Genomic DNA, 12953 nt, shown 5'->3' on the forward strand with positions numbered 1-12953 from the left:
ATAATACGATCTTTATTTTTTAATTATTTTATTTTAAGCCACTAAGTTTTGGAATGATTTATTTTTTAAATTTTTTTAATTTAAATTTTAGTTAGTAAACATACAGTGCAATATTGGTTTCTGGAGTAGAAATCAGTGATTCATCACTTACATACAACACCCCAAATACAATCTTTAAACCAAAAAACGAGTACTCTCTTGGGGATTATTTGTCCCTATGGCCCCATGAGGGACACTGCTAGGTTGGCTCACTGTAAAGGTGCTCTTCCTAGAGGGAAATAATAACAGGAGAACTAGAGACCTCTTCTCTTGACTTGTATGATGTTGATTTTTCAGCTACATTCCCCAATGGATGACTCACAAGAATGAGGAAATAAAACTCAATTCATGTAATTAACAAGTGGTGTGAGGTCACCTGCTATTTTCACATCCATTCTAAATACACCTAGGGACAGCCTCAAAGGGCTCCTCCTTGCTGGACATGACCTGAGAGGTTGTGCATGGTACCCAATGGTGGGCTACGCATGATGAGGGTGGGAGGCTCAGCTGGCCCTCTGGTGTTCCTGCTATGGACTGCCGTCCCAGCATCAACATCCAACCAATTGGGTAACACTTCAAGAATTTACATGTACACCAAAAAAAAAAAAAAAAAAAAATCCAGTTTGTACTATTCTTATCTGTTACTACACAGAAGTTGAACAAAAAAAAATTTTAAGTTACCAAGCATTCTTCATCCAGTAACTCCAAAATACCCATTTTTGCTTCAATCAGGTCAATAACTGGTTGGTTGTCATAAAAATCTATCAGAGTCCAAGGAATATCCTCCTTCATATATTCTTCTTGTTCAAGTTTAAAGACATGCTGAAAGTCCAGAAGTTAGTAGAGAAAATAAAACAGAAGATTAAAGTGGGCTTCCAAAGTCCAGGACGTAAGCACTTGACAAACGCAGATACCTGACTGGTTTGCAATGTTTAGGGAAGACCCTGAGGTGCAGGCAACCGTCCTTACCCATGATGGATGCTGCCGAGCTCCTAATGTGATCCTCCCACCTGGTCTGAGTGGGCCCCCATGTCCTGTTGCCTCCAACACCGAGCATCCTCAGAGGGGTCCTGCAATCCCTCCCTGCTCACAGCACTGCCACTAGCCAAGACAGATGCAGCCTCTCTGGCTGGGGGGGGAGCCAGCCTGCCTGAGAATGCTGGCCATGGGGCCCATGTGAGAAGCCAACAACATGGAGAGCTCTGTTCACTACTTGTTCAGGCCATAAGGGTATCAGGGAGGCTTCCCTGAGGACTGGCTCAGGCTCATCCCAGCTGCAGGTGGAGGGAGGGGAGGGGCAGCCTCCCACAGAAGAATCCCCGTGCAGGCATGGAAGCCCAATAGGAGGTTGAGAAACATGGCTCTCATAGAGGCCAGAGAGAGCACAGTAGTGATGGGGGCTGGGGTGGGAGGGGGAATGCAAACGATGGCGGGGTGACTTCAGGTGAGTGACGCAGCGTATCTACCGGGAATAAACTTTGCTTATAGTTATCAAATGCCAAACTTCCAGGGAATCTTTGAGAATGCTAACAAAACATACATTTGCAATGGGATGAAATTTAATGTTATACATGGATTCATTCCAAAGTGGGGAAAAGGAAAGAAAAGAAACATTTACTGAGTATGATTCAGTGTTAGGTCTACTCCTCACAACAATATTAGGCAGGCAGATACCAGTGACCCATTTTTTCCCAAAGAGGAAACTGAGGCTCTGAACCTAAGGTCCCAGAGGAAGAAGGTGGGAGAGCAGAGATTCAAACCCAGTTCACTTTGAGCAAAAGTCCATGCTCTGCATGATGTCACACTATTTTTTCTTCAGGACTTGTTTGGGAGAAGCTGAATTTCAAAAGGCAAGCAAGAATTTGCCAGGTGAAGAAGAAGGGATGGGAAAGGACAGGAGCAGGTGGGTTACAGCACAGAGCTTGCAAGGCCGTGGGGTCTTCAGGAAACTCAATCATTGGGTTTCATTCGGCTGCATAGAGGGTCTGTGACCAAGCAGGGCAGGTGATGGACTGCAGCCGAGCAGCGGGCCAGGGGACTAGAATAGGATGAAATAGGCTGGGAAGGTGTGATTTCAAGATAGGGCCACAAAGTGGTGCCATGAGCCAGCATGGCCCCGCACTATGCCAGGATCTGAGGAGAGGCCTGTTGGCACACACACTGGGCTGAGAACTAGCTTCCAGAAGGCAGAAAAGTCACCTACCAGGTTAAACTGCTGTTGTAGCTTCTCATTAGCGTAATTGATGCAAAACTGTTCGAAGCTGTTCACATCAAAGGTTTCAAAACTGAAATATGGTTTAAACAAGTTAAAGCACACTTGTTTATAGATAAGCAATTTTTTTGGACAAACTTCACAGTTTAAAAGTTTGCTGTTTTCAGCAAGTTTTAAATATGCCCCCAAGGCTTCTGGTTTTAATATCCCAGCAGCTGATAAGTCATCTTCCCCAGGCTGCCTGGGGAAGGAATCTGGTGTGTACAAAACACCTACCCGGAGGCAGGCTGGTCACGTTAAGCTGAGCATCATTTGCTTCACACGACAGCACCCAGACTCGATTACCCTCTTTGTCGGTGAGGAAATAAGGCTCTGAGAGGTTAAGAAGTGTGCCCGACATTCTGCATGGAGCACTGGGTGTTATGCACAAACAATGAATCATGGAACACTTCATCTAAAACTAATGATGTAATGTATGGGGATTAACATAAGAATAAAAAAAAAAAGTGTGCCCGAGGTCACACAGCTAGTGTCAGACTCAGCTGTGAGCCTGCCTGACTAGGACACCTATGCTCTGGGGGAAAGGCAAGGCTGTTTCCTGTCCTTCCACTATGTGGGAGAGGCAGCACAGTTCTGCCTCCCCAAGGCCTGGTTTCCGAGTTCTTGGAGGACAAGGGCAAGGTCATTTAAGAGCCCGCAGCCCAGCAGACCCCACCAGGTCTATTTTCAGACTTTGAACCCTTGTCTCCCTGGGAGGAAGTGGGCGGGGACAGAAACCAGCAGCGGGCTGGAGGCGACACTGCAGGGAGCCCTGCCCCTGCGACTCAGCTGCGTCCAGGCCGGACGTGGTCAGCACACGGGTCTGAATGGGAGACCGCCCGATTCGCAAGAGGAGCTGGAAATCTGGACTCATATGTGAATTCTCTCACTCTGGAAGACATGGTGTGGGCTGAACAGAACACAGCACGCCTTCTGCCCCCCAGCCTGGTGAACGCTCCTGCCAGTGGGGAAGCTGAGCCCTGCAGGTCTTAGGGTGGATGTTCACGACCTCACTTAACCCTACCACCACCCTAGGTGCAGGACCAGCAGGACCCCCACCCCCATTCCATCACACCTGAGGGCCAGAGGCCAATAGCTAGTCGTGCCAGATGCATAATTTGACCCCAGCTCTCGGGGCCTCCAATGCCTTGGCTCTTAAATGCTCTAATTCTGAGTGGTTCCCGCCGGCTCCAACCACAGGTTCCCTGAGAGTTGCACTTGACTGAGCCAGGTTGGCTCAGGTTATAATTCCAGGGCAGGGTAAGGGCCTGGATTGTGCTCTAGACAGCTCCAAGGAGATTCAAAGCAGGCGCAGAACCCACACAGCTCGGGCGAGGGGAGAGTCCAAAGGGCCTCGTTGTGCTCCACAGCCCACAGGCCGGGCCAAAGGCAAGGCTCTCTAGAGCGGAGGTAGAATGAATATCAAATATCAGTGATTATCTTCCCGTCCTTTTACACACTGCCTCTCCCAAAAATGGGCCCTCAGATCCAAAGTTCAAAACCCATAGAAAGACCTCAATCTATGACCTAAAATGCCAGAAGCACATCAGCTATGACAGCACTTCCCACGTGAGTGATGCTTATGGTTCTGAAGATGCCTCCACAACTTCTTCCATTTGACCTTCCTAATAACCCTGCGAGAGAGGCCCCAGCTTACAGAGGCAGAAACCGAGGTTTGGAGAGGTCTTGTGACTTCCTCAGGGCCATACCCCTGGTGCCGCAGTGCTCCGTCCCAGGGTCCTGACCCCCGGCCCCGGGCCTTGCCCACTCTGGGTCCAGAGCACGTAGATGCCCGACTGGCTGGGCAATCACAAGTCTTCGTGTTGTTCTGAGAGAAACCTCGAGGCTCACAGCTTTGGCTGTCATCAACTTTCAGGGCTGGTAACTTCTCCTTTGAGGCTGCCGTATTTCCAGATCAAACTGAGCCCAGTATCTCTCAAAAGTTGCCTGGCGTGCCTGAGCAAGGGCCGATCCGCGGGACCACGGCACACAGGGAAAGGCGTGAAAGGGTTCGCCCCGGGCAGCAGAACTGTTACTCAGGGAAGAGCTTAGACTTTTAGAGGGGACCATGAATTCATGGATGGCAGCAAGCATGCTACTTTTATTATCTCTGAAGTGGATTTTAATGTTAAAATTTTAGTTTAAGATATACTTTAACAAGTTCTTATAAATTTACAGTTACTGTCTCAGGTTTGTTCACGTCACCAAAACCTCAAATTCCTTATTGCGGTGGTCTGCAGGCTTCGTGCATCTGACTCCTGCCTGCCTACCGTTCTCCTCACTCCCTGCTGCCTGTACTCAGCTGCCCTCTTCTCTCCCCCAGCCCCCGCTAACCTCCAGCCCACCCATCTGCTTATTTGCTTATTCCCATCACAAGAAGCTTCCCAATCTCTAGATACCTGCCTGCCTTCTCCACTAAAATTTAAGTCCCAAGAGGGCAGGGGCCATGAGCCTATTCTGTTCCCCAACCACACCCCTCACATGCCTGGCACTTAAATATGTGTTGGATGAGTGGAATCACATATCCTTAAAGGACTATTTATTTTTAAGACATTTAAAAACACAGAAAAAAACCAGAACGCTACAGCAATCCCGTAATTCTACCACAATAAAAGAGATCACTGTTAAACAAGACTATTTCTTTTTAAAAGTCTACTGAGATTCTTACTGGCTGCTCAAATCCTCTTTTTAGCACAAGACAAGGTAATCATTTACTAGACTGTCCCCGTAATGAATCAGTATTTTAGAACCGTTGACATACGCTATTAATTGGGAGTCACGTGCATTAACTCAGAATCTAAATTAAACAAAGTACCTCCCTTGAGGCACTGTCTCGCCTTATCCAGCTATGGAAAGCTGATTCTCTGTACCTGGGTAAAAGTTCAGCAGCATCATCATGGTCCATCTGCTCCCTCTGTCCCCCAGCAGGCCGGGGTGGGGGTGCCCAGAGCCAGCTCTCCCCTCTCCATGGGGAGGAGAGCTTGGGTTGCTGCTCGTGGGGTGTGGGGGAACACTCCCCAAGCCAGGGGAGACACTCCGTGATGCTTTGAATGGAATGAGCTGCCCTCTCCCCCACTGAGAAACCAGAACCAGTCCTGGGAGGGGCGAAGTTGTTGACAAGCAAAAGCCTGAGCGCCAACAACCCTCAGAGCCTGCCTCCACGCTGGCCTGGCCTCACTCACTCACACTCTGAGGAGTCTACAAGCACCTTGGGTACGCATTTGGCCTTGGATTTAGAAAAGGAGGACCAGGCAAAGAGGAGGAGGAGCACCTCCAGTGTGGTGGGAACTTCGCCCCCAATGGTATTAGAAGAGCTGGAGAAGGGCAGGGGTCCGAGAATGGAAGAGGATTCCAGGGTGTGCGAGGCTGGCTGCTCAGAGGCCTGGCTTTGAGTCTACCTTTGACCCTGTGAGGGTGGGCAAGGTGCAAGACCTCTGGGACTGTCATTTCGCCCCTTCGCAATGGGAAAGGGGTGTAAGGGCTCCACACCTCACGGGGCCTCCGCAGGAAACAGACGTGGGCTCTCCCACCAGCAGAGCAACCATGGACCCATTTCTGCGTGTAAGCCTTGGTTGTCTCGCCTCTGTCTGAGAAGTTGGTGAGCAAGTGCGTGCGGACCAGCCAGCACGGTAGCCAGCATGTGGTGAGCTCTGGGTGCCGGCAGCTATTAATTCAGCATTTACATAATATGCTCTAAATAAAACACACCGTAGCTCAGGGGGCCATACTTAACATCCACACATGCAAACATAGAGAACACCATCCTTCTGATCATGTGAAACACAAAAAAGAAACCAGAACAAAATGATCTAAAAACAATGGGCATTTAACATTTAAATGAGGAAAGACAGGCTCACAGAAGAGAATCTTACCCATAAATGTCCAAAACACCAATAAAAGTGTGCTGCTTGCCTGAAAACTGCAACGCTTGGTTAATTCTCTCCACAATGAAGTCGAACAGGTGAGCGTAGATCTTTTTGGCCAGTGCGTCCCTGGCATTGACTGCCTGGGGCCTGGTCATGGGCTTCACCACCGTCTCGGAGGTTGTGATGATTTTGCGATTGCACAGCCACTGAGCAACTTTGGCCCTCTCCAGGCCCAGGAGCTCACAGAACACCTTCAGGTGCCTGTCGTCCTCCTTCAAACACAAGCACAAGCCCCATCAGGGCCGTCTGGCCATCGAACCCTGCTCCAGCCCACCCGGCCGGGGCCCCGGGGCCTCCATCTGGGCCTGTACCAGGGACAAGGACGCGCTGGCATGAGAACGCCCAGGCCTAACAAGACAGAGGCAGGCCTGCGAGGAAAGCAGGAGGGCCACAGCGGCACGGAGCCCGCATCAAGGCACTGTGATGATGCCAGGCAGTCCTGGCCGCGTCCCACCCGGGTTTCATTCTGGCCAAAGAATGTCCGCAATGAATAAGGCCAGGGAAGCAATCCTCCCCTTCTGGTGCATGCGGACATGGCCTCAAGGCCCCTCTCTTCCCTTTGCAACATGCCCAGACCACCTGTCCCTACCTGTGTGGTCAGTGTTTGCGTGGGGGGTCTAGGCCCGAGGTATGTAGATCTCATTGTCAGAGAACCTGGCAGTGGGGCTCCTTTAACAGAGCTGGCTTCCCAGCTGACAGGAGGAACGTGTGCAAGACTTTTCGTGGACACACAAAGTGAATCTTGCCTCTCTTGCAGCTGGGGCATGAGAGCTGCCCCCCTGGTCAGAGACAAGGAAAGGTCTGTTCCTGTTTGTCTTCAGCCAACATGGACAAGGAGTCCTTGACACCTGACAAGGAGATGTGACCCTTGTGACTGAGCGCTATCATTCCCCCTGGGCAAGGGAACGTCCCCCTCGGGCTAATCTGTAGAGGTCAACACAGCCAATGGGAAAACCACGTGGCTGCACTTAAAAAGCATCAGATTATAGTGGAGCAAACAATCTAGAAGGTCCTGCCACCTCCTTGCTGTCCACCCACACCCCTTCTGACCAACATCTCAATAACACAAAGCTTATATTCCCCTGCCTGACCTCCCTGGAGAGCAGACTGGCAGAGCCAGGGGCTTTCTTCCTTCTAAGAAGGAACTAAACCACCAGAGTCAAAAACATTGAGCTACAGATGCTGCTGCAGGCAGAAAGGAAAGGGACAGGAATTCTTAAAAAGATGACTTCCGGGGCGCCTGGGTGGCTCAGTCGTTAAGCGCCTGCCTTCGGCTCGGGTCGTGATCCCAGGGTCCTGGGATCGAGCCCCGCATCGGGCTCCCTGCTCCGCGGGGAGCCTGCTTCTCCCTCTCCCGCTCCCCCTGCTTGTGTTCCCTCTCTTGCTGTGTCTCTCGCTGTCAAGTAAATAAATAAAATCTTCAAAAAAAAAAAAAGATGACTTCCTCCAGATTGGGTCTGCCCAACATTTCAAGTTTCTGATGCAAATGAATGGTATGTATGTTCCAAAGATAGGACCGCTAATTATAGAACTGGTAATTTGCTATGAAGATTCTACATCTTTTTCAGAGACTTTGTCTCCTCAGATTGATAGACAAAGGATTTTTAGTCTATCAATTTTAACTCCTCCTCCAAAATACTACCTTCATAACAAACTTCATGGGACAGAGATCAACACAAGGGCATTTGTTGGGTGGATGTCACACTTCCAGTCTATGGAGTTTGAGAAGAAGAAGGGCAGAAGCCCACTTCTCAGAGGCAAATGAGAAAGCACAGAGAACCACCACCACATGCATACCAGGCTCCTAGGCAGGCCTACCATCCCCTCTCCCAGAACCTGCCAGTCCCGTGTCAACTGACTAACTCGGTGAGAGCTGGACACGGGGGAATGGGAGAGGTGCTTAGTGTGAGAGCTTGAGGAAAGGGAGAATTACTTCCTGGTCACAGGACAACAGGACTGAAGCACTGAGCCAAAAATCACACGTTCCATCCACTGTTTGGCTCTCTCTCCCCTAAACGGCAGGTACCAGAGAGCTGAGAAATGACCAGTGTACCAAATTATCAACTGTTCCCATGAGTTTTTTGGGGGACAGGAAAATAGACATTGTTATATTATGAACTGAACACTTCCTTCCAAAATTTATATCTTGAAGCCCTAGCCTCAAATGTGTTGCTATTTGGGGTGGGGCCTTTAGGAGGTGATTAGCTTTAGATGAGGTCATAAGGGTGGGGCCCTCACGATGGGATTAGTGCCCTTGTAAGAAGAGGAAGAGACCAGAGCTCTCTGGGTCCCTCTCTCTGCCATGAGGACCCAGCAAGCAAGGGGCTGTCTGCAAGCCAGGAAGAGAGCCCTCACGAAGAGCTCAACCATGCTGCACCCTGACCTTGGACTTCCGGCTGCCAGGACTGTGAGAAGATAAACTTCTGTTGTTGAAGCCACCCAGCCCGCGGTATTTTGTTACGGCTGCGGGAGTTGACAAGACAGACATATATACCCAAAGCTTTAAAGGTCAGGCGACCTCGCAGTTCATAGAAGCATTTTTACTACGTGTTATTTTCTTTTTTATGTGGATATTCATGAGAAGAACCAAACACACGACCCTACTAAGGATCACTTTTCATAATAGAAACACACACATAAACTTACCCTGTGTTCATTAAAAAAAGAAATGTCACAGAACTGACAAGGGATTTCCAGAGGGTAAGTCAGCACTACTGGGGCTGATGTGGGCAAGTGTCAAGAGGTGGGAGGTGTCCTTTCTGCTCCAAATATACAGTGCACTGAGGGCCCTAAACAACCTGCACCCTCTCTCCCAACCCCATTTTCTGGCCTCATCTACCACCCCTTCTTTCACTCACTCCTCTTTGGATATACTTTTTTTTTTCATGATTTGTCAAATAACAGCTCCTGCCTGAGGGCCTCAGCACTTGCTGTCCCCTCTACCTTGAATGTTCTTTCCCCCAGTACAGGCAGAAGTCACGCTGTATCTGGTGACCCTCTGAACACAGGAAGGGGAAACAAAGCAGCATCTTACACTGACTGAGGACCTCTCCTGGCCCAGCGCTGTGATCCGCACATTGCCCAGATGTAGGATGGCTGCTAGGATCTTAAAAACGTCCATCTGAAAATCCTCCTTGAAACCTGAAAAAACAAATTTCCAAATTAGGATTATTGCATTTCTTCCCTGACTTAACCGCTAGTAAGATAAGCCCTGAATTCTTTCAAGAGACTCTAGTACCATCATCAGTGCCAAGAGCTGGGACAGGAACAGGCAACGGCCCCCAGAGAGCATGTGGTTCTCCATTCTTGCCAGTCTGACATGCAAGGACACAAGATGTGAATGCGACAGCCCAACAGGTTTCCCCTCTTGCCATCGCTGCTACGAGGGCGACACAAAATTCATACCCAAAGAAGCATTTCGTGGTAGGTTCCCGAGCAAAGCAGCTCTCATTTATTCTATGTGATGTGCTTCCTTTATTTTTACTGTGGGTTTTTTCTTCTTTTTAAAGATTGATTGATTGATTGATTGATTGATTATTTGACAGAGAGAGACACAGCGAGAGAGGGAACACAAGCAGGGGGAGAGGCAGAGGGAGAAGGAGGCTTCCCGCCGAGCAGGGAGCCCGATGCGGGGCTTGATCCCAGGACCCTGGCATCATAACCTGAGCCGAAGGCAGACGCTTAACCGACTGAGCCACCCAGGCGCCTCGAGATCCTTGAATTCTTCTTGTGGTGGGATGCTGGGTGGATTCCATTTTCCCCTGCAGCTCCGTGCGCTGCTCTCTGCCCCAGGGGGCTGAACTATCTGCATCAAGGCCATGGGCTCTCGTGCCCTCTGGCCTCTGGTTGGGTGTGACCAGTAAGGACCCTGGCAGGAGATCAGAGATCGGGAGGGGAGAAGTACTGGAGGGGTCATCCCCGTTTCTCTCCCTGCAAAGTTGCCTCAGCTTGTCAGGGTTGCCAACTGACAGGTCACTGCTCCTGGTCTGCTGCTGACTTTCCCCAGCCCTCCTTTCTGGCTCCAGTGATACCCCTCCGCCCAAACAGGAAAGAGCAGCAAACAGCTCTGCTGCTGACCCCGGCCCCCTACTGCCCCCATCACTCCCCCAGACCTGCCCCCATCTCTGTAGCTGGTCCCTTCGTAGATAAACCCTCCTCCTTCTACCCTAACTTACATGGGCCCTGTATTTCCCTTTGGGACCCTGACTGCTAGAGGTAGCATATAAATTATGAATATATAACATATTTAGCCACCATGGGGCATTGGCACATTTCCTGGAGCCAAAAATAAACTAAACTAGCTATTAGGAAGGACTCTGTGTCTGACACCCACAAATCACAATGGAGAACCTGCGGGTTGTGAGCAGGGCGTTGCTAGGTCAGGACCGCAGAGGGGCAGTATGGTGGGTGGGGGTAGGCACTGACTGGCGCCATGACGCTGCAGGGCATTGAGGAGCAGGGAGACACACTCGGAGGGTGGGCCGGGCTCATTTGTGCCGATGTCCATGCTCCCCGGTCTGCGTGGGAAGGGCAGCTGTCATGGACACCTATGATGCACCCCCGTCCCCCCCAAGCAAAGAGCAGCAGGCCCTAAATGCTGAATAAGAGCTGCCGCAGCCACCCTCTGCTTCTCACTTGGGGACACCTGGATTCTTCCAGTAGCAGCTAGGTCATGTTCTTAAATAATTTCAGAACCTAGAGAGTCTTCTTTCCTTCAAAGAATTAAACAAAATCGAAGTTGCAAAAGATTTCAAACCAAAAATATACAGAAGACTCCAGCTCAGCCCGAGTCCAGGCATTTGCTGCCTTCCCATTTGAAGCTAACGCCTCCATTTGAAGGACAGACGCCTCTAACGGAAATCACCCCCCTACCTCCCCCGCTTCCTGGGCCGTCAGCATGATAACCAGCCGGTAAGTGAGGAGGAAAAACAACCAAAAACATGCCATTTGGGAATCTTCGGTTCGGCATTCCTACTCACCGCGTGACCCTCCTAGAACTAAATCACTTAATGACGCCATATGAAAGTGAAGTAATTCCAAAGCAATGATGTGAAAGAGACAACTTAAGATGTTAGTGGAGTAATTCTCTTTAGTGAGACAAGGTCATGCAAAAGCACTGCTGGCCCGAGTTCGATTTCACTGAGAAGCACAATGGTCAAGTACCTTGAGCCTGAGGTCCAGGCTAGGTATGACTCCTTCCAGGGTGTTCTTTCTGTGAGAGATTAAATGGCCAGGCAAAGATCAAAGGGCGAATTAAATGAGAGTCAGCAGAACAAAGGAAAGGAGGTTTTGGTCAAAATGCATCCCCTTCTGCTTCCTAAGGGGTAACTCGAGCTAAGGTGCCTCAGGAGCAAAACCGGAAGGGAAAGCAAATGGAACTCTGTGCCAGACACTGGCCCAAGTACTCTCCATGTATCATCTCATCTAATGCTTACAACAACCATATGAAGTGCCATTATGGTTTCCTTTTTATGGAGGGAGAAACTAAGGCATAGAAGGGTTAGGTCATCCTGGGCATGTCATATCTAAGCAGTTTAATACAATATGTGAAAAAAACCCATGGAGTTCATGAAGTCATCCTAGCTTCACCTCCCTGTGTGCAAACATGGAGGCCCCCTGAAAGCCCCATGCCAAGCAAAGAAATTAGAGCAGACTCCAGAGGTCCATTTACTGGGCGTGTGGGGAAATGGATTTGCATACTGAGCTAGATGACCTTGCCACTAATTTCCCTATACTAGCTCTATAACAAACCACAGCAATGGGCAAATCAACCAAATACTTATTTGGCGATTACATTTTTAAAAAGGGTGGTCTGCCCTAATATGCTATAAGCCTACGTACAATTCAAGTTAGGTGGTTTCCCCTTGAGATCTCCATCTAAGAAGAGAACACTGAGGGGCGCCTGGGTGGCTTAGTCGTTGCATCTGCCTTCGGCTCAGGTCATGATCTCTGGGATCAAGCTCCACATCAGGCTCCCTGGGATCGAACCCAAGTTGGCCTCCCTGCTCATCAGGGAGTCTGCTTCTCCCTCTCCCTCTGCAGTCCACCCCCACCCCCGCTTGTGTGCTCTCTCTCTCTCAAATAAATAAAATCTTAAAAAAATAAGAAAAGAAAAAGAGAACACTGAGACACAAACAAGAGAACATGGCCAGCAGGACAAGCAGTATACCACATTCTCACACTGTTAGGAGAAACATGATTGTTTAGAACTTCCCGGGTGATGGAAATGTTCTGAATTTGTGCTGGCCAATAGGGTGGCTATTTGCCACGTGTGCTTATGAGCACTTGAAACATGCCTTACGCAACTGAGAAACTGAATTTAAAGGTTATTTCAAAATGAAATGCAAACAGTCACTGTGGCTGGTGGCCACTGTGCTGGATGGCTCAGGTTTAAAGACCATGACATCAACACACAGTATGACGTCATTGGTTGTGGGGGGGTCACAGGATGATGGCAATCTCAAAGTCACAGTGAGGTAACCCTGGTTCCTCTCCACAACAGTAAACGGACCTCTGCAGTCTGCTCAAATTTCTTCGCCTGGCATGCATCCTCAGGGGACTTCCATGGGGAGACACACAGGGCCGAAGCTAAGATGGCTTCATGAAGTCCATCCACGAATCTTCACATATTGTAAGAAAATTCTAAGGAACCATCAGCTACATTCACTCTATCATCTAAGACAAAGGGCAGCAAATGTTTTCTTGTTAGGCTTTGTAGGCTGTTTGGTCTACATCAC

The 12953-nt window shown here is 49.5% G+C and overlaps 1 protein-coding gene across 1 annotated transcript in view; it reads right to left on the reverse strand.

Moving 5' to 3' along the window:
• The window catches only part of MYO5C (myosin VC), a 90392-nt gene that overhangs the window by 49892 nt on the left and 27547 nt on the right, over positions 1-12953 (reverse strand). Inside the window, exons 9-12 of the mRNA XM_021693732.1 lie at positions 9251-9357; positions 6163-6428; positions 2243-2324; positions 721-861 (exon numbers count right to left, since the gene is read on the reverse strand). Coding sequence (XP_021549407.1) covers positions 721-861; positions 2243-2324; positions 6163-6428; positions 9251-9357 — 596 coding nt within the window. The remainder of the gene's footprint in view (positions 1-720; positions 862-2242; positions 2325-6162; positions 6429-9250; positions 9358-12953) is intronic.

Source organism: Neomonachus schauinslandi, chromosome 9 (genome assembly GCF_002201575.2).
Source record: "Neomonachus schauinslandi chromosome 9, ASM220157v2, whole genome shotgun sequence".
NCBI lineage: Eukaryota > Metazoa > Chordata > Mammalia > Carnivora > Phocidae > Neomonachus > Neomonachus schauinslandi.